The sequence below is a fragment of the Cucurbita moschata genome, unplaced genomic scaffold (assembly GCF_002738365.1).
Source record: "Cucurbita moschata cultivar Rifu unplaced genomic scaffold, Cmos_1.0 Cmo_Scf00014, whole genome shotgun sequence".
NCBI lineage: Eukaryota > Viridiplantae > Streptophyta > Magnoliopsida > Cucurbitales > Cucurbitaceae > Cucurbita > Cucurbita moschata.
The window spans coordinates 789,853-809,532 of record NW_019268530.1 but is presented as its reverse complement, the minus strand read 5'-3'; the positions used below and the strand labels follow the sequence as shown (position 1 = coordinate 809,532).

Genomic DNA, 19,680 nt, shown 5'->3' with positions numbered 1-19,680 from the left:
TAGACATACATACGTGTTTGAACATATACTATCATGCATAGTTGTTCTTTAATGGAACAATGTAACTGTACATTCTTTAGTTTAAGGTTCTACTCTATAACGTAGAATACATGAATATTTTATCCACTTCGGTTTCCAAGCGAGGATATACATTATTGATATTACATACACTCCATGCCACCCCGACCCGACAAGGGATTAATGTACAGCGACACGACAATATGAAGAATATTTAATGAATTACTGAGGTAAAAATTGTTACAAATAGAGTCAATAAGAAAAGAATAGATGGACCCTGTAAAGAGTATGGAAACAACAAAAGCACACAACAACTTCAACACGGTTTCCAAGAACATAGTCACAACTCACTTGGTCAACCAGTAGATAAAGATAAGAAATGTGCATACGGACGCCACAAGGGAGAGTATGATTGTGTCCATTGACTTTTTCCTCTTTATTGCTCCAAGAATATGATTTACCTGGATCATCATTCAAATTATATCAATCAAATGGATTCACCATTTGAATACAACATAACAAGGATTTATGCCACTGGTTAAGGTATACGTTCGACTAAAAGGTTAAAAATTTGAGTCCTCACACCTACGTATCATTGAACTTTAAGAAAAAAAAAGTGTCCGATGTTTTTTTTTTAATTCATCATTGTCTTATTTCATCCGGAATTGACATTCTTTCCACCAGAACTATTATGCAGGTGTGAAATCTCATTTTAGCAACTATTTGTGGTACCGATCGAAAAAACTCGTAAATATATATATAGAATCACTTACGGATGGAAGGCGACTGCTAACGTTACTGAGCTTTGAGTTGATGCCACCGAAGGTCGATCGCTGGAAGACAAGTGCACCTAGGGTTGCTTGAGCTTGTGAAATCACATTATCCATCTATAATACGAAAAGTCAGTAAAAACCCAGATGCCGGATTCCAATATGTAAGTAGCTGTTTACTAAACTGAAAATAAATGACAGGTTGCTGAACATGATTACTTATACATAATGTCAATAAACCATTTCAAAAACGAAACTTGGTCAAAGATATCAATACCAAACCTTCACGTTGAGTATAATAGTGTTCATGCAAATAGCTATGACATAAATAGAAATACCTGTCCTGTGCTACGGCTAACAGATGCGTGCTCCTTTAGAAGAGCTTGTTCTGAAGAACCCGGACTATCTTCCAATTCGAGTCTTGAACGATCAAACTCCCTGAAGTCGTCTAGAAGTGAAGCATGTTCTTGCTTGGCTCTGAGGCCGGAGCGAAGACGATAAAACTCCTGCACTAAATCGACAAAACTTGGTCTAAGATTCCATATGAGACATATTCACAACGGAATTGTAGCAAGACAATGAAGATCAAAAGAAAAGAAACTTGCAAAAGCTGGACTATGTCTATCTGCTTAGCTTGATGCTTCCTATAGAGTAATTATAGACCAGGTCTCACAAATGAGCCTAAAGAGGTCCAATGGTTACCCTCATTCTCACCACTCTTCACATTCAAAAATATCATTAATTAGAGGGCAGAGATCGCCAAAATAAGGGAAAATAAGAACATTTGTGGTATCTTATTCGAATTCAATTTCTTGTTTTCAAATTTATTAAATTCATTGAAAATAGTACTTGAATCAACATTTATACATTTTTAGTGTTTTCAAAATCTATATTCAACAATAGTAAAAACATGGAATGAAACTCTGATTTCAATTAAATCCAATGTGTTCTATATTCTTGTTTCTGAATCACCTACCATACACACCCCCAAGGTTTTGTTCTTATCATTACAGAAATGCCAAACCAAATCCATGAGTTCACTGTTGTTAAGGAAAATCTTCAAAACATGATTATCTAAAAAAAAAATCAACAGAATGAATTGGAAGGAGACAAAAATTAACGAAACGAAGTACTCGATAGCAGTTCCTCCCTTCTAATGCGAAAAGATCCACATTGCTAGTAGAAAAAGAAAATTAAGACATACCTGCGTAAGATCTTGAAGAATTTCTTGATGTCTAGTTAAGGTATGGGAAACCATTTCAGAACCACCAGATGAGACCCAAGCTTGCATCTGTGAATTCACTTGTTGTAGCTGCTTTAACAAACGTTCTATCCCAGATTCAACATCATTTTCTGCAGCATCAACATTTGTAGAAACTTTTGTTGAAACCAATTTTCGAAAAGAATTCATCTGCTCATCCAACTGAGCTTCAAGTTTCCTTGCCTGTAAGCACATAACAAACATTATCACTACAACAATGAAATCAAAGATTGGAGATGAGACAATGTAGAGTGAAAAAACACAATTTCTCATACGTGCAAAAGAAATGAGATAAAATTGGCGAGACAGAACAACGCCGTCCTAAAATTAGAGTATCTTATCATTTCCAGAAAAACAGATAGCATAAAGAAGCATACAAGAATTGCGCCGACAATTATAATCCTGCGATTAGCGGCTTCAACAATGTCATTATAACAGAACCCGCTCAAGAATACAAGACCATAATTACATCTCAAATTCCAAAATCCCGATCCTCCAAATTCAAAACTAGCCAATCGCCGAACCTAAACAGCTATAGATCACGACCTAAAAGTAAAACCATCAATCTTTCCTGATTCCTCAAATTACACACAATGAAAACCGCTCGTAATCATCATTTCTCAAACGGCAATGTTCAAGGTCACCGACAATCAGAAATAGAGCCAAAAATACAACCAAATCGAGAAAAATGAGTATAGTAAGACAAACAGAATCCAAAAACCGAAAAGATACGAAAAAAAATTGATGATTCAAACCTGTTTGCGAAGAGCATCCCACGAGCTAGGCATCTCCATGGACATGGACATCAATTTACCGATCAGAAACAAAAACAGGGGCCAATTTCTGCGAATCGAATCCTCTCTTCTCGAATCTTTTCAAATCCTCCTCTTTTTGTATGGATTGGTGAAATTTCCCTTTAGAGGACGGAGAAATGGATTCGTTCAGAGACGAGACAGATCGTCCGAAAATCAACCGGCAAATTTTGCGTAATCTGTAATCCTCCGGAAAGGGGAAAAAAAAAAAAATTCAAATCCTCTACGGCGTTCTCATTTTAAAACTCTGCAATATGGCTCTTCGGTGAGCCCCATTATATGTCAACCGCTGAAATTTTTCGTTGACTTCTATTTATTCTAATCGCTTCAAGCTCTTCATGAAACGTCGTCGTCAAAGGCCGTTGCCGGTTCATCGTCACTTGCGTGAATTTGGGCCCAATATTTGTCTAGGCCCAAATCCTCACGGAAATTGTAATTTGGGCCTTTTAAGTGTTCGGTCCGATTATTTTATATTGGGCCATTGAGATTTTTTTCTAAGCCCAAGGTTTCAATTTAAATAGTTTTTTAATCGAAAATTAGGAACTAAATAATATATAAAAATAAATAAATAAACATAATAATATTTGAACCAAAAGCTAAAAGCATATAGTTTTGGTCCCCAATTAACATTTTCCTTAGTCATTTCAAACTTTATTCTTTGCTTGCTTCCTCGAACAAACACTTTCCCCAAATTCGACTTTGCAAACTTATGCTTATTCTACATCCAAGTCAACAAAAACCGAAGTTTTTTATTTTTATTTTTAAATTATTAATATTAGTCGGTAATACCTCAAGTCTACTACTAGCAGATATTGTCCTCTTTAGACTTTCTTTTTTGAGCTTTCACTCAAGGTTTTTAAAACGCGTCTATTAGGGAGAAGTTTTCACACCCTTACAATCCACCCCCTTGGAGCCTAGTGTCCTCGTTCGCATTTGTTTCTCTCTAATAGATGTGAGATTTCACAATTCACCCCCTTCGAAGCCCAGCATCCACCCCTTTTGTGGCCTGGAGTCCTCGCTTGCACACTACCCAATGTCTGGTTCTGATATTATTTATAACAGTCAAGCCCACTGTTACCAAATATTGTCCTTTTTGGGCTTTCATTTTCAACCTTCGTTTCTAAAACGCGTCTACTAGTAAGAGATTACTATATCCTTACCTAACCAATCCCACCACTATTTGTATAAACTTTATTCTATTGAAAACGAGCATTGTATGAATATATAACGATACAACACTCGAACCGTTGAAGTCAAAGTTGACTGCTAAAGCGAGATTTTATTGGTTCACAAGTGAGCTGACATCAATTCACGAGTCTTAAAAAAGATTTGACGTGATATTTTAGATAGAATATGTTCAAGTTCAATGGTTTTATTAGATTAGTAAATCGTATTAATTGATTTAATTTGACATCTTACGGACACAACAATAACTTTAATATATATTAGTGAACCACTTTAATTAACTCATCAATTACACAACCTAAAAGTGGACAAAGAAAATCTACACAAAGATTTTTGAAAGAAAAATTAAGAAAGCTATGCTAAAAAAATCATATACATTGGACTTTCTCTCCCATTGGATCACATTTTATAAAAGCAAAGTGCACTCTTACCCAATGGCATCTTCTTTCTTTTCGTTCAATTCAGTTCAAACACACTTAAAACACCGTTTCAACACGATTTTGTTTTATAAAAAAAAATCGATCACGATTTAGTTGTTTGTTTCTTTAAGTCCATCACTAGTAGATATTGTCCGTTTTAGCCCGTTACGTATTACGGTTAGTCTCGCAGTTTTAAAACAACTCTATTAGACCGAGGTTGGTGTAATCTTGTAGTTTCATAAATATTTAAAATTTTATTTATTATAAATAAAATTGTTAGAGTAAGATTATGCATAAATAAAATTTATTTGTGTTTTTTTAAAAAAAATTGGCTCACTTTCTCTGTAATTTGATATAAAATTTCAATCCAATTGTCGGCCATTTGTCACCTTTTTGAAGAAGGCATAAGGACAAACACATTTGCTATTCACACGTGGGGAGGTCCCATTGGCTTCTCAATTAAGGGTTTTACAACGATTGAGCTATAATCATGTTGGAATCAAATTATTAAGTCCGTTAAATTAGTATTAAAATTTTCAAAATAACGTTAACTAAAATATTATAATTACTGAGTTCAATGATTTAAATTACCATGGCAAAAGTAAATAATATAATTCGTGATATTTAAATAAAAAAATAATAATAATAGAAAAAAAAGGATATTCACCTTTAATATTTAAATTAAAAATTGGGATAATCTAAGTTTTATTTTATGCAAATTTTTATTTTTATTATTTTATGTAGATATTAGTTATTATATTTGTCCTATATATTATTATTATAAATTTGGATTTATTTTGGATTTTAAAAATGGTAGGAAGTGAGGTGGGGGTTAGACTTTAATGAATTATTTATGGGAGGTTTCTAAAATAAAATTATAAAATAAATTTTCATTAAAATATGGAGATATCACAAATCTAATTAGGTTAATAAATTAAACGATGCTAGGCTACAACCAGGAAGATTCAAACCCTTAAACCATAATTTAAAAAGATATATTTCACCGTTCGAGTTAAGCTACATTTGAGTTGAATCATGTTTCATTATAAATTTGGAATGTTTACGTATTGAACCATCTTACCGTCCTTTGAGGATGGAAAATTCGAACTTTTGTCCTCCGACAATAGGCAAATATTTACCGTCTTTGAGAATCTTTTATGTTTTGGCTTCTTTTAGCTATTTTATTACAAGAATAATTTATAACGTCGTTTTATTTTGAACTTTGAATTGTTTTATCATAAGTCTAATCTAAGAATCGAAAGTTTTCTCTCCATTTAGTAAAAAAAACATGAATTAAAATTGAAGTTTTGATCGTAAGGAACAAAAAAAAAAAAAAAAAATCGAAATTTTATTAATGGTTTCAAGTTGTAATGAAGTTGATTGATTAAGGCAACAAAATAATTGATTTTGAGTTGATTTGATGCAATGGGTAGAAGATGCTAAATGATAATTATAATGTCCAAATTCAAATACTTAGCAAATGGTTGAAGACACACAAATTAATGTCATTGCTTTTCAAACGATGGATGTGACATTAAATTTCTTCAAAATATATATATATATATATATATTAGCCCTTCAATTTTGTTTAAATTCACTTTTTAAAAGGCGATTATCTTCTTTGTCGTTAAATTTTCATTTAAAAAATTTAAATATATTTTTAAAATTAATGTTATTAGAAATAGTAAGTAATTGTTTTTCTTAAATAATAATAATTAAGTTTAAAATTATATTTTATAAAAAATTTAGACGTTATGACAAAATAGATTATTAGAAGTAAGTGGAAAAAAGATATTAAAAGAACTATAATAGTACAAGGTCAATTCCAATGAGCTACTTACCTAGGATAATAAAGTCCTCCGAGACAGACGATATAATAAAAGTTAGGTAGTTGTCTTGTAAAATTATTTCAGTGTACAAAAATTATCATAAATACTTGGAAATAAATCTTTTTGGTTAAACTACCACTTTTAAATTTATATTTATTTAGTCCCTCTGATCCAAAAAATTTCTTACAAGGACCTAAACTCTCTGGAATTTCAATTTTATACCTAAATCCTTAAAGGAGTTATCATGAATATACGTAGATTACAAGTTTTGTATTTAGTCCCTATGATTCGAAAGAATTTGTTTCAAGTACCTAAAGTTTTAAGTTTGAGGGGAGTGAATAAACACGAGGCTCCGACCAGATGACATCTAAAGAGAGAAAAAAACAAATGGGGACAGAGTGGGGGATATGTGTGGAAACACTTTAAGGAAGAGGCGCCAAAACACATGAAAAGAAAGGCTGTTCTTCTCATTAGCTTCACTTGCTATATAAAGAACTTCTAACTGTAAAACAGTGCCATTTCTTTGCTATACATACAACGACAACCACTACATTTATTACCATATCCATAACCTTCTTCTTCTTCTTCTTCTTCTTCTCCTTCTTGTTTCTCTCTCTCTCTCTCTTTCTCTCTCTACTGTGTTTTTTCTTTTTCTTGTTCTTCTTCCTCCTTCGATGTATCTTCCCATATCAGAGCCATCCCCTTCTGAATCTTCAACGATCATCTCTGCTTCAGAGTCTTCTCCACCATGTCCAAAAGAGGATCAAGCAACAGACCAAATTAACCAAAATTCTCAACTGGGTTTTGATCTCAGCCTCTGTAACAATGATTCCGATCATGGGTCCAACCCGGAACTCAATCTAATCGACTGTTTCGATGCCAATTTGGCTGCAGAGCCAACTGATACAGAAACAGAGCCGAGGGTTTTCTCTTGCAACTATTGTCAGAGGAAGTTTTACAGTTCTCAGGCTCTTGGGGGGCACCAAAATGCTCACAAACGTGAGAGAACTTTGGCGAAGAGGACTCACCGGGTTGGGTCGGGTTCGAATTTTGGGTTCGCTCATCGGTATTCGAATTTGCCTTCTCTTCATCTTCATGGATCGTTTAGTAGGTCGCTTGGAATTCAGGCTCATTCCATGGTTCATAAGCCTTCTTCTTTTCATGTTTCTGGAATTGGGTCGTCGGGAATTTATGGTCACAGTGGGTGGTCACGGCAGCCGCTTGATCAACAACCGGCGATTGGGAGGCTGCCGCAGGGGAGTTCCCACATCGGAAGTCTTAGATGCATTACGTCAAACACAGGAGCTGCAAGGTTTGACGGTGTGAAAAAATTCTCTACGACGGAAACGCCGCCGCCGCTCGAAGGGTTCTGGTGGGATAGCAGCGGCAGTGGCAGCGGCGGTGGTGGCGGTTTCAGTCATTTGAAGATGAAGCCTAAACAAGATGAGTTATTGAAGCTTGACTTGTCTCTTAAGCTCTAATCAGAAAGGGAACTTTCTTCAAATTTCTTTTTTTCTTTCAAAATTTTCAATTAGATGGTTTGTTCTAAGATGGGAATTGATTTAGATCCTTATTTGTTTTCTTTCTTCCTTTCCCTTTCTGCTTCCAATACTTGAGAAGATTCTCTGTAAATAATCCATTTCGGCAACAGAAGAAGAACAAAAAAGTAGACCTCTTGAACGGGCAATTCTCAAAAGAAAATTCTAAGAAAACCATTGTTTCTGTTCAAATTACTTTGGAATTTGAGAAAGTAATGCCCTTCTCTCTCTTTCCCTCTTTTTCTCTCTCTAAAAAAAGGTAGTGATAGATAGCGATGCAGCAAGCTCCCACTAGGACAAGTTGCTAAACTTGAAGTATAGGTGTTGGAGGAAATTTCTCATTCATGCTTTTATGGACATTATAATTAAGATGGATTCCACACGCATACACTATGAGAAATGTGGGCGATGAAAAAGTTCCAATTTTGAAAGCTTAACCATCTCTTTAAGTTGAATTTTAATGTCTTTCATTAATCCATATCCACATACGTATGGGAGGAGAATGGAACACCCTTTTATAAGAATGTAGAAACCTCTCTCTCTAGTAGACGCGTTCTAAAACCTTGAAAGGAAGTTCGGAAAGAAAAGTTTAAAGAGAATAATATTTGCTAGCGGTGGGCTTGAGTCGTTACAAATGGTATTAGAGCCGGACACCAGACTATGTGCCAGCGACGAGGCTGAGCCTCGAAGGAAATGAACACGAGGCGATGTACCAGCAAGGACGGTGGGCCCTGAAGGGGGGTGGATTGGAGGGTCCCACATCGATTGGAGAAAGGAACAAGTGCTCAGCGAGACGCTGAGCCCCGAAAGGGGGTGAATTGTGAGATCCAATATCAATTAGGGAGGAAAATGAAACATCATTTTATAAAGGTGTGGAAACCTCTCTCTAATAGATACATTTTAAAACTTCGAGGGAAAAGCCCAAAGAGGACAATATTTACTAGCAATAGACTTAGGTATATAATTACACATACGGTTACGTTACAACCTAGTTTTGAGAATAACTCAACTGGTTTATTCTATTTGATGTGCTTCTCTACACGTTATGATCTAGTTTTGAGAATAATGGTATAGATCAAATAATTGCATAGTACAATAAAACAAAAAACAAAATACCTATCAAATAGAACCTTAAAAATAAGATTAAAAAAAAAATCACACACAAACGAGGAGTTGGTGTCATAATTCAAGATCCAACATAACATTATAATTTAGGCTTCTTGTCAATCAAACATGTTTGTGAGAGAGAGAGAGAGGATTTCAATATGAAATTCAAAGAGTAAATAGTGGTGTGCTGCGTGGTCCAGGAAATGAGCACAAATTTGGATGCTTGTAGTTTTCATTTAATGAGACATGAATATATACGCAGATAGATTAGATAGAATGGGTGTGATGACAACATTGTTGACCCAATTGCAGTTGAAAGTAATAGACCATCACATTAGAACATCAAAAAGAGGTAGGTATAGATAGAGCACACCTTGTGAAAAAGTAATGGAAGCCACATAATGGCCCTCCCCCTCCCTCCTCACCTATTCCATCACCATCATCATTTTTCACACATTATTAAATTGTGGGTAAATCTTCATTGTCTTGATTTCTGACCTACAGGATCTCCTAATAAGGCCAAACCAGTGGTGGGGTTCAGTTCATATCCCAAAACAAATCATGTTCACCTTAATCATTTATCTAAACTCTGATCATTAGTCATAATAAAGGAACTAATTTCTCTCCTAGTATCAATATCAAGATGTAAAAGTAACAGAAATCTGGGTATTAAGACACTTAATGACAATTAAATCTCTTACTTGTTTATCATACCATACAAACCTTCCTGAAAATGACTGAGCAAGCTTTGGGTGTTGGCCATTTGTTGCTTTGTTACTTCATCAGTAGGGGTGTCCATTCTTTGCAACATTGAAGAATCATAACCTTTGATTTTGCATCTCAACTAAAGCAACGAGTAATTTATAAGAGGTTGAGTAATGAATCAAGTTTCATCAAATCAAGTACTGTGCTTAAAATTTACTGAAACAAAGAACAATTATTTTCTTCAGATACTCAGCAAAAGTAGACAGAGAATGGACTAAAAAAGAATTGTGGATTTATGATCACATAGCATCAGGTGAAGTTTAATCCAATTAGTGTCTTCCTCTAAGGATAACTGGTCATCACTAAAGAAGGTTTAATCCAAAAACAAACCTTTTCTCAAGTATTCTACCTACAAAATAAGTTAAATGCTTTAATGTGTCAGAGGGTCAAATCCAAAAACAAGCCACCTGTTTGGTCCAACAAATTGTTTGAATATCATAAATTTACTGTACAAAGTTGAATTCAAGCTAAAGCTACAGTAAGAAGACCTGGAACAAGGTGGGGTTGGATTTGTTCTGACCTTCGGGTCTGCAACACAGAATGACGAGCAGGAAGACAATCACTGACAATGACTTCATGAATTCAGTACTAACAAGTAGTTGATTTATGGGGAGAGGAGAGAGAAAATATGCACATGTAAGTAATCTTGGAACAGTTATTATCACTTTTATTATGTTCAAAATTCTGAAAAATGCATGACACAAATAGACACAAACAGGAATGGATCATAAACAAAATGGGCATCAATCCTTTACCTATTAACCATTACATTGTTAATGATAAAGGCTACTGGCTCGAGCAATATAATTATTAAACATAACCTGGAACCATTGGATTCTTGCTTTTCTCTAGCTTCATCAAAGGGGAAAAGTACTATGCGCAGGATATTGCAGCAATAGAGGCATTTCCTTCATCTCTTGGCATCTAGAGAAGATCCTCCACCGTGGTTTTCATGCTTAGCATCTTTTCGTGATGTGCACTCATTTGCACGCCCTTTGGGGAAAACAGGGGCCGCTACTATTTTCTCTCCACTAAGATGAATATTCATAGACTTGCTCAACTCTGGCGCATTCCCCATGTTGCTTGGATTAGTATTTTCCTCATGTTTGGTTTTATCCACTTCTTGACCCTTTTCAGAGTCCTTTTTTATACTATCACTCCCTGATTGTTTCCTGGATTCAATAGCAATTTCCTTTATAGTCTCCTCGAGTTTATCAAGTCTTGTTTTAACCGTCTGAAGTTCCAGAATCTTTTCATGAATTCCTTCTTTTTCAGCTCCACGTCCTGATATGGTGGCTTTGGTTAAGTAAACCATTGAATAACCGAAAATCACAGAAAAACATTGTTAAGTGACCAAATCAAAGAACCAAAAGGAAAACTCAAGTATCCAAATTCCCTTGGGTTTGAACATTGTTATCTATTATGCCTAGTCTTTAAACTGTGAACTTTTGACTTCCAAACTTCCACATTCTCATATTTATTTACTAGGTGTAGCAAAATGCTGTTCAGAGATGAATTCATTTTCCAACACCAAGTCACTCTTGAAATCACTGGGTACCATAACTTTTGTTTTTTAGACAATTACTAGTTCTCATAATTCATAATTTAACAGAGTCTCAAAAAGTTAAAACTTCTACATTACTAAGTTTATGATGCCAAACATGAACATATATACTGCTAACCTTGATTAAGAGACACAATGATGATGCAGTCATTTCATCTCTTACACTGATATCTAAAAAAATAATTACTAATCATGAAAACTTATGGTTTAAAGATTGTCTCAAAGCTATATTTGAAAACTGTAGTCTATCTTTAAAAATGAATTAAAACTTTCTGAATCGGTAAACTTATTTGGTAAGATAGCTTTTCAAATGGTTAAAAAAACAGAAAATAGAACCAAGTTTTACTAAGTTCATGATAATATTAGATTACAGAGAAGATAAACCAGAAGATGAAAGACAGAGCAAAGGAAGAAAATATGTTAAATTATGAAATGATGGAAATCAATCCTGAGCATGAAAGGAAGATGTTATGGCAAGAAGAGAATCATCAGACAGATATATGAATTTTGAACACACTTCAATTCTAAATGCACAAACCATCAGTATCTTATACTGATGTTATTTGACTTACAAACAAAAAATACGATGCATTGCTATTGAATATCAATCTCTCTACTCATGGAAACATAAACACAACCAACTTAATTCAATCCCATTTTACAGATGTGAACACAACAACTTGATAAGATGCGCCAAAGAACTTAAAGAACCATAAGCTACTGGAAGTGTAGAACTGATCAAACAGCCAAGGAAGAGGAAGATAGAGAAGAGAAATGGATACCCAAATTTCTTTTCCTTGGGAGGTTCAGTGAAGAGATCATGAAGTTCAAGTTATTCAGCTGCTTGTAAGCCTCGTTGTAGCTTCTCAGATCCGATTCAACCCTGCTGTCGCCATTTATCCTACAATTGTTGCTGTTCTTGTCGGTCGGAATGTGGAATTTTGAGCAAAATGATCGGTTTGAAAATCGACTCCAACTGGCTCTGGCGCGAATCATTGGCCCTTGGACGAGATGGCGCGCAGGGGAACTGTGGAATGAATATATACGTCACTGACTCCAATGAGATCGACGAGGCTTCATTTGCCAGGCCCATTGAGGTACAAATATTTGGGCCTGAGGCCCAAACATTGTTTATTTATATATTTTTATAGTTAATTTTAAAAAATAAATCAACTAGGCTTTTTTCTTTTTTTTTTTTCCTAGAAAAAATTAAATTAAATGGATTATGTTAAAAACTTTAAATAAAAAAATTAAATTTAAGTCAGTGAATTCCCTCTTAGAACACTATTGATGGTACCCACTAGATTGAGAAGATTCTCATTTCCCAATCCCACTTTAAAGAACACTACAAGACTTTGTTAAGAATCAAGCAAAATTATGATTACTCATTAATTGTTTTTGGTAAACTGACCAGTTTTTTTTTTTTGTTTATGTTTCCAATGATCATTTTCTATTGGTTCAAAGATATTTAGCTATGGAGTTTAGTGGATTCAGTGAGTGAGTGGAACTGAGATCGAAATGTTGTGCAGAAGAATTTCCAGTAATGGCGATTCAGGGACGGCGCCAGTGTACCTCAATGTGTACGATTTGACGCCCATTAATGGCTACGCATATTGGCTCGGCCTCGGTGTTTTTCATTCTGGTGTTCAAGGTCTGTTCTAATTTAACCTTCTTTTCTCGCTCTAACGCTTCGATTTCTCTGATGTGTTAGATCTGCATTCTGATTTCTGATGCTGAATTTTGGTTTGGTGGTTTTGAATCCACTTTTGATGAGTTCTGTTTCTGCTTGGCTGCTGAGAAAATGGGGGGAAATTGATTGAACTTCGAGGGTTTTTGCTTTCTGTGTTCCTGTTTGTGTGATTTTATTCTTGTAGATTTTTTTTTTCCGGATGTTTTCTGGACCTCCTATTTTGCTGGATTTTGTTTGGATGGTGAGAAAATGTTGGAAAATTAAACGAACTTCGAGGTTAATACTCTTCTGCTGCATTTCTTCTTTGTTTTTGAGGCATAATTTGGTCCTGCTGTTTTCTGGATTTCCATTTTTCTGGGTTGTGTTTGGTTGCTGAGAAAATGAAGGAAAGTTGAATGAACTTTTAGTGCTCTAGTTTATAGTTCTTGAACTATAACTTACTCTCGGACAATCTTTCATGATGTTTTCTGAGTAAGAAAATGACTGAAAATCAAATGAACTTGGAGATTTTTTTACTTCTAGTCACTTGTTCATTGTTCTTGAACTAAAATTGAATGAACTTTGAGGGTTTTTTTTAGAACTTTTAGTGCATTAGTTCATTGTTCTTGTACCATAATTTACTCTTGGACAATCATTTTTGGTTTTAGTACAATAATTTGTTGTTCTAGAGGTTTAATCTAGTGTTCTTCTGGATCTTGACCTCCATTGTTGATCTGAAACTGAGAAGTCTGTGGGGTTTCTGATGCAGTTCATGGAGTTGAATATGCATTTGGGGCTCATGAGTATCCAAGTACAGGGATATTTGAAGGGGAGCCGAAGCAATGTGATGGATTCAAGTTCAGGAAATCAATTTTGATTGGGAAAACGGATTTGAATCAAGCAGAAGTGAGGTCATTAATGGAGGAACTTAGTAAAGATTATAGAGGAAATGCTTATAATTTAATCACCAAGAACTGCAACCATTTTTGCAACCATGTTTGCATCAAACTCACTGGAAATCCCATTCCAAGTTGGATCAATCGTCTTGCTAGAATTGGTATGATTCAACTTCAGCTCCTGTTTTGATCCAAATTTACCTTTCCTTTCCTACTTTTTGCTGTTTGTGAAGATTTTTCTGAATCATTTTGTGTTTGCGAGGATTTTTCTGAAATGGGGTTTGAATGCAGGGTGGATTTGCAGCTGTGTTTTGCCAGCAACCTTAAACTCCACGAAAGTTGGACAGAACAGAGTGCAGAACAAGAGAAGTGAAGAAAAACAAGAAGGAGAAGAAGAGAAGAAGAAGAAGGAATCGCCATTAACAGCCGAAATTGCAGCTTCTAAGTCTTCTTCTTCTTCTTCTTCTTCATCTTCTCCAACCATTCTCCGCAGAGGTAGAAGCAGAACCAGACGCCCTCGTCCCCTAAGTTCACCATTGATTCCCACATCAAATTCTTGAAGCTTTTTTTCAGTGATTATGTAAATTTTTGTATTATTTGGCAAAGTGGGCTGTTTGTTTGTGTCTGAATTGTTTTCCCCCATTTTCTTGAGCTGCCATTAAATTTACAGGCTGGGTTTTGAATTCCCTGGTGAGATAGTGAGTTGGAATCTAAATTTCGATGATATTTCTTCGTCCCATTTTAGTAGCTTCATGTATCACTCCTTCCCCTTCACCTTTCTCATGGTATAGAGTCTCCCACAATTCCTTAGGTGAAGGCAAATGGTTTGATTATTTATTCAAAAATTTATCGAATTGACAGACATGTATAACTCGATAGTAGCTGTGGCATACCTTCCAAATCGAGGGTCTCCGTCCTTCTTACTTAAGCTCAATTTCCTTACTCTCGCGTTTGAATATAAGGTAATATTTTTGTCTAATACTCAGGTGAAATATAAGTAAAAGCCTTTATAACCTTTTTTGGAAAGGGGCTAAAATCATGTAAAATAACCCTTAATATTAGCCTTGGAATTGGGAAGAGATGTAAGAAAGGGGGAAAGGCAAATGACTAAAATAAGGAGAAAATTTGCAAAAAAAGAAAAAGTTGTTGCCATTGTTTGCAATAGAGCTCCACCTTTGTGACAATGGTGTTTCTACTTTTGCTCTTTTTTGAATGCTTTAAGGGTCAAAAAGTTTGAGAAATTGGCCATTTTTTGACATTTATGCAACCCCTACCATTCACTTTCAAACTATAAACATCTACTCCATCCATGTCATAAGCGTTTTGCTTTAAATATTTTTGTCTTTTAATTTGGTATTTGAATATATACACACATACATGCACACTTCTTAGTAATTAATAACAATAGCTAGGCCAATTATGATATATATATATATATATATCTTTTTATACTAAGTATCGAGTGGACACCTTTAATATTAGAAAATTAATTGAAAATATAACAAATCAACCTGAAAAAATAACGACAATAATCAAATAAAATCACTTCACAAAACTCTGAAGGTAAACCCTATAAGAATTATAATTCAGCAAAACTTTATTATCCTTATTCATTTTAAAAAGAAAATCAATCAATTTAGATTTTTTTAGAAAAATAATATAGGTTTTTCTTTTCTGTTGGTCCAAATAAGTGTTCAAAAAGGCAATAAAAATATTCCAACACTTATCCTGTTAGAAAATTTTCAGCTTGAGCTGTTCTTACAAGTAAAAGTAAAATAGTCAAGTCAATTGGAGGGCTAAGATGAAGAATGGATACCAAAAAAAAAACAGGGTGGGGGACTTGGGAGGAAACTTTAGCAGAATCATCCATGAATGTTTGAAATTATAACTTTAGCATAAGAATGGGAATCATCCTCGATTTCAAAGAAGTTAGAACAGTGAAAGAAAGAATAATAAGTGAAAATTCTGCTGCTATGCAATGTGTAATCCAACCAAGCGAGCCTGCAGAAAGAACAAGTTCAATAAATGTGGTCAGCTCGAAACAACAACGTACATTGAGTATGAAGTGCGTAAGAGAATAGGATACTTGCCTTCAACGACTGTGGGAGTATACAATGTATGATGAAGACATTCGGTTTTTTAACTTTGTTTTGCTTGTAACCATTCAACAAAATTGTCGAGGATCAACGGCCAAGCAAGTTCCGAATCGTAATTGCTCAGGTCCGGAAAATTTATCTGCACAATGATCATCATGATTCATGGGTCACAACTTGAATTGAGGATATCAATAACGAACAAATCAAATGGGGGTGGATAGATAAAGTTATTCTCACGAGATAACTGCCAACTACATATTGATTGCTAAGATAATTCATAGTAACATTAAATTCCAAGTAGGTGGCCACCATGATTTGAACACATTCCTTCTATGTTTATTATCACGTGGCCCTAATCGAATAGGATGAGTTGATCCCCTCCTAGATTGCCCAATTAGCAATTTAATAGTTTTCTGTATTTTTAGGTTCATAAGGCAAGCAAAATATAAATATTATAGTTCTTAGATTAGTATAATTATAGTTTTGTAAATATATTATTTGTGTTGTACTTCACTGGCTTTTCTCCTACCTCAGTTAAGCTTGTACATTTAGATATATATAGTGTATATATAGATATATAAATTTAAATACCAATCTCATTGAATAAAAGGGATAGGATCATTGGATTGACAATGACTCTCTTCTTATATTCAGAGCATGTTTCTAGTAGGTGCACTGCGATTATTATCACAAAATAACTACCTAACCCTACTACATTTGGTTGTCAAGAAAACTCATAGGCAGGTGGTCATCATGTCTTAAAACTATTCCCTCTAAACTCTTTATTGTTTTCATGGCTCTTATTGAGCCCATGGTCCATGGTGATTACTGGGTGGGGAAGATGGAAAGCAAATATAATGAATTGTGTTAATGTGCTTTGAGGGGAAAGGGAGAGACAAAATACCTCATTGCAGAACCGAAAGAATCCCATCCATTGATCCATATTAATAACCTTATAGTCACTTTGTATCTGCATACATAATACGAGCAAATAAGAAATAAATTTTATTCTGCCTAGATGAGGGGGAAGACAACAAACAGGGTATTAAACAACCAATAACCCAAAAAAAAATAATAATAATCAAAGCAAGAAAATTTTGTTACTCTACACTATATCTTTCAAGGTTACCCATGTGCTTAAGTTCTTGTGAGAAGCAGATTAACATAAAACGAATTGCCTAGAAAGCTATGGCTTAAGCTAACAGAAGAAATATGGTAAAGTCAATTTTATCGACACGGGGCAGTGTGCTCCACTATGTATGCTAAAGAGAGGCCAAAACTCAAGAATGTAACTCTCTCAGACTAAGTGCTACTATTAAATATGTAGAAGTACTTTGAGGCAGAGGTGGAGTCGATTGCAGTGGCAAATGAACCATGCCCATGGATAAATGTGGCAATTTAGATGACACAAACGTAGTGCAGCACTCACCTTCAAGTATTCAACAAATGAATTGACTTGAGCATGAAACTGAGACCCTAAAACAAGATTCAGCAGCTCGCATATACTCTCTATGTCAATACTCTTTTGCTTCTCCTCTAAGAAAAAAAAAAAAGTTACATGGATTAAAGAAAACGTAAATATCAAATTATATAGAGTAGAAGAAAATGAACCGATCTTCAAAATAAAAAATACACTAAAATAATCTGTTTACCTGTTAAACAATACCGAAATGCATATGAATAGAAGTCCACAAAATTTGATGGCCTCCTTACCTTCTCAAAATGTGAGGTATTGATAATTAAGAACTTTATGTGCAAAAATTCAGCAATCCACCAACTATATGTACTTGTTTATTTTTGAACTTTTAAAAAGACAAGAATGTACCTCTTTCTCGAGATCTGGTAGTGCCTTCTTTAGTTTACTAACAGTGTCAGCCTTCAGGGATTTGAGGCCTCTACGCCATTCCTCCTATAGAATAAGCAATAGGTTAAGGTTCCATAAAATGACTTTACTAAGGAGGGGGCACGAGGGACTAAATGCTTCATCATGTCTCAAACTGAAATTAGAATATATAATAAGATGGAACATGGGCATGATGAAAGAAAAGGAAGAGAACAGTAAACACAAGAGGAAAATAAGATATATAAACAATAAACAAAACTTTCCAAATAATTTGAAGCTGTGAATATAAATGACAAAATTTTCCATAGAACTGAAGTGTATGTTCAAGTTAGGTCATAAACTAAAGAATTTTCCTTACAAGCTGGTGCCCAACACACAAAATATACACTTTACAGATTACCATACTAATTAGAAAATGAATAGAAAGGATTCAATGATGTGGATGCATTTTGCAGAAAATAAAGGGAACTATACGAGAAAGAAGATCTGCTGTATAACTTATATAATATTCGGAGGCCCACAAGAGAGTAAACATTCTTACCAGGTTAAAGTATCCCTGTTTTTCAGCTTTCATTTTCCTGGTATGTGCAATCCATTAGTTTCTAGGCAATGGGATCATAGACACAAAAATATTGAGTTATCGTATCAATCTAACTACAACTTACCAAGCAAGCATCAAGATCCTTACATCAGTGTGATCCACTTCCATGTCTGAACAAAGAGTTTCAATTCCTTCTGGACTGTTAAAGAAATAGTCAGTACTACATACCAAATGGATCTTATCTATACATGTATTCAGAAGTCTCCTTAAAGATAAGGAAAACAACCTTCTTGATCATTACAAGAACATGGATGGGAAGTTTTGATGTAGAAGGATAGTATTATTATACAAGAGTAAGCGTGAGATATCAACCACAAAAGGAAAAATTTTCATTATTTGAATATTGCTGGGAATTTAAACAGTATAATACTGAATAAAAATATATATTTGTACCACGCAAACCTAACTACCAATGCTGAAAATTGAGATATTTCCATGGGCCAAAATTTGACTTACTCGATCAAACCAGAAGAGGCATTGGCATATGAGTAAAATAGGCTATTGATCCGTTCCAACTCTTTTGTGCTTGCTTTACTTGAGGCTGAATAAATTGAGAATCTTAAGTTCATGAGAGTTGAATTAAAAGATTGTTGTGAATAACAAACGATCATAAATCATGTAGTTTATACCAGCAAGAATGAAAGGAGGGACTTCTATACACAACATAAACACAACACGACGATCATAAATCATGTCCCACTGAACCTTCACTCTATTTCAAGACTAACTAAAATCTTAATATAGTTCTACACGCAGTATCAAAAAGACACAAATCTCCTTAAAAAGAACCATCAAGAAAGTAATTAATCATGCTTGTAGCACGCGATTAACCACAACATATACACAACACGACGATCGATTTCCATGGCGATAATCACAGGTAGAAGAATTCGAATTCTGGAAAAGAAAACAAAAAATCAAATACCGGAACGAAAGAGATCCACGGCGGAAGAATTAACGGAAGTTGAATTTGGTTGACCGGTTTTCCTTGTAGTACGCCGCATCTTCTTCTTCCGCAATTCGATTGCAATGGAGGAGATACTATGAGAAAGCAAAGAAGAAGATTGATTTTTATCGCACCAAATCGGAGAATAGAGGAAATATAAGAGCAAGAACAAAACTTCGGCTTTCCTTTTCTTTTTTATTTTCCTTTTTATGACTATATTTTATTTCCTTCCTAAAATAATAATAAATAAAATATATGAAATTACGTAAAGAATTATAATAAAATTAGTTTAAAAGTGTATATATGTAATTATTTTATTAGCGATAATATAATAATATATTAAAAAAAGGGGCGGGGGGGG

The 19,680-nt window shown here is 34.5% G+C and overlaps 4 protein-coding genes across 6 annotated transcripts; 2 read left to right on the top strand and 2 right to left on the bottom strand.

The window, feature by feature from the left end:
* Nucleotides 1–16: 16 nt before the first annotated feature.
* On the bottom strand, nucleotides 17–3,117 carry LOC111452133 (Golgi SNAP receptor complex member 1-1-like). 3 transcript variants are annotated; one of them, XM_023092683.1, is made up of 6 exons: nucleotides 2,805–3,117; nucleotides 1,993–2,232; nucleotides 1,127–1,294; nucleotides 792–905; nucleotides 370–479; nucleotides 17–206 (listed from the first exon to the last, which is right to left on the bottom strand). In XM_023092683.1, the coding sequence occupies exons 1-6, from the start codon at nucleotides 2,853–2,855 to the stop codon at nucleotides 95–97; spliced, it is 795 nt and encodes a 264-aa protein (XP_022948451.1). In that variant the 5' UTR covers nucleotides 2,856–3,117; the 3' UTR covers nucleotides 17–94. The 3 variants fall into 3 exon arrangements, with proteins under 3 accessions (XP_022948451.1, XP_022948452.1, XP_022948453.1); XM_023092684.1 differs by lacking the exon at nucleotides 2,805–3,117 and adding an exon at nucleotides 2,427–2,626; XM_023092685.1 differs by lacking the exon at nucleotides 17–206 and having other exon boundaries at nucleotides 223–479; nucleotides 2,805–3,114.
* Nucleotides 3,118–6,649: 3,532 nt separating this feature from the next.
* On the top strand, nucleotides 6,650–8,263 carry LOC111452131 (zinc finger protein 3-like). Its single transcript, XM_023092682.1, has one exon. The coding sequence runs from the start codon at nucleotides 6,969–6,971 to the stop codon at nucleotides 7,773–7,775; it is 807 nt and encodes a 268-aa protein (XP_022948450.1). The 5' UTR covers nucleotides 6,650–6,968; the 3' UTR covers nucleotides 7,776–8,263.
* Nucleotides 8,264–12,571: 4,308 nt separating this feature from the next.
* LOC111452135 (deSI-like protein At4g17486) lies at nucleotides 12,572–14,577 on the top strand. The gene is made up of 3 exons (XM_023092688.1): nucleotides 12,572–12,919; nucleotides 13,707–13,994; nucleotides 14,125–14,577. The coding sequence occupies exons 1-3, from the start codon at nucleotides 12,787–12,789 to the stop codon at nucleotides 14,391–14,393; spliced, it is 690 nt and encodes a 229-aa protein (XP_022948456.1). The 5' UTR covers nucleotides 12,572–12,786; the 3' UTR covers nucleotides 14,394–14,577.
* Nucleotides 14,578–15,545: 968 nt separating this feature from the next.
* LOC111452134 (DCN1-like protein 4) lies at nucleotides 15,546–19,519 on the bottom strand. The gene is made up of 10 exons (XM_023092687.1): nucleotides 19,299–19,519; nucleotides 18,830–18,914; nucleotides 18,438–18,512; nucleotides 18,314–18,350; nucleotides 17,755–17,838; nucleotides 17,582–17,642; nucleotides 17,359–17,465; nucleotides 16,834–16,899; nucleotides 15,924–16,068; nucleotides 15,546–15,834 (listed from the first exon to the last, which is right to left on the bottom strand). Exons 1-9 carry the CDS (start codon nucleotides 19,375–19,377, stop codon nucleotides 15,973–15,975), a joined length of 690 nt encoding a protein of 229 aa, XP_022948455.1. The 5' UTR covers nucleotides 19,378–19,519; the 3' UTR covers nucleotides 15,546–15,834; nucleotides 15,924–15,972.
* Nucleotides 19,520–19,680: the final 161 nt, after the last annotated feature.

Bases quoted from the DNA above. Each gene is read 5' to 3' on its own strand.
- LOC111452134 (XM_023092687.1), bottom strand. From the start codon at position 19,377: ATGCGGCGTACTACAAGGAAAACCGGTCAACCAAATTCAACTTCCGTT. The intron at 18,513-18,829 runs GTAAGTCAAATT...TTTCTTTAACAG, and splicing joins GCCTCTTCTGGTTTGATCGA to TCCAGAAGGAATTGAAACTC. The intron at 17,643-17,754 runs GTACATTCTTGT...CATTTTGAGAAG, and splicing joins TACCAGATCTCGAGAAAGAG to GTAAGGAGGCCATCAAATTT.
- LOC111452135 (XM_023092688.1), top strand. From the start codon at position 12,787: ATGTTGTGCAGAAGAATTTCCAGTAATGGCGATTCAGGGACGGCGCCA. The intron at 12,920-13,706 runs GTCTGTTCTAAT...TTTCTGATGCAG, and splicing joins TTTTCATTCTGGTGTTCAAG to TTCATGGAGTTGAATATGCA. The intron at 13,995-14,124 runs GTATGATTCAAC...GTTTGAATGCAG, and splicing joins CAATCGTCTTGCTAGAATTG to GGTGGATTTGCAGCTGTGTT.
- LOC111452133 (XM_023092683.1), bottom strand. From the start codon at position 2,855: ATGTCCATGTCCATGGAGATGCCTAGCTCGTGGGATGCTCTTCGCAAA. The intron at 906-1,126 runs GTATTTCTATTT...TTCGTATTATAG, and splicing joins TTAGCCGTAGCACAGGACAG to ATGGATAATGTGATTTCACA. The intron at 480-791 runs GTAAGTGATTCT...ATGATGATCCAG, and splicing joins TTAGCAGTCGCCTTCCATCC to GTAAATCATATTCTTGGAGC.
- LOC111452131 (XM_023092682.1), top strand. From the start codon at position 6,969: ATGTATCTTCCCATATCAGAGCCATCCCCTTCTGAATCTTCAACGATC.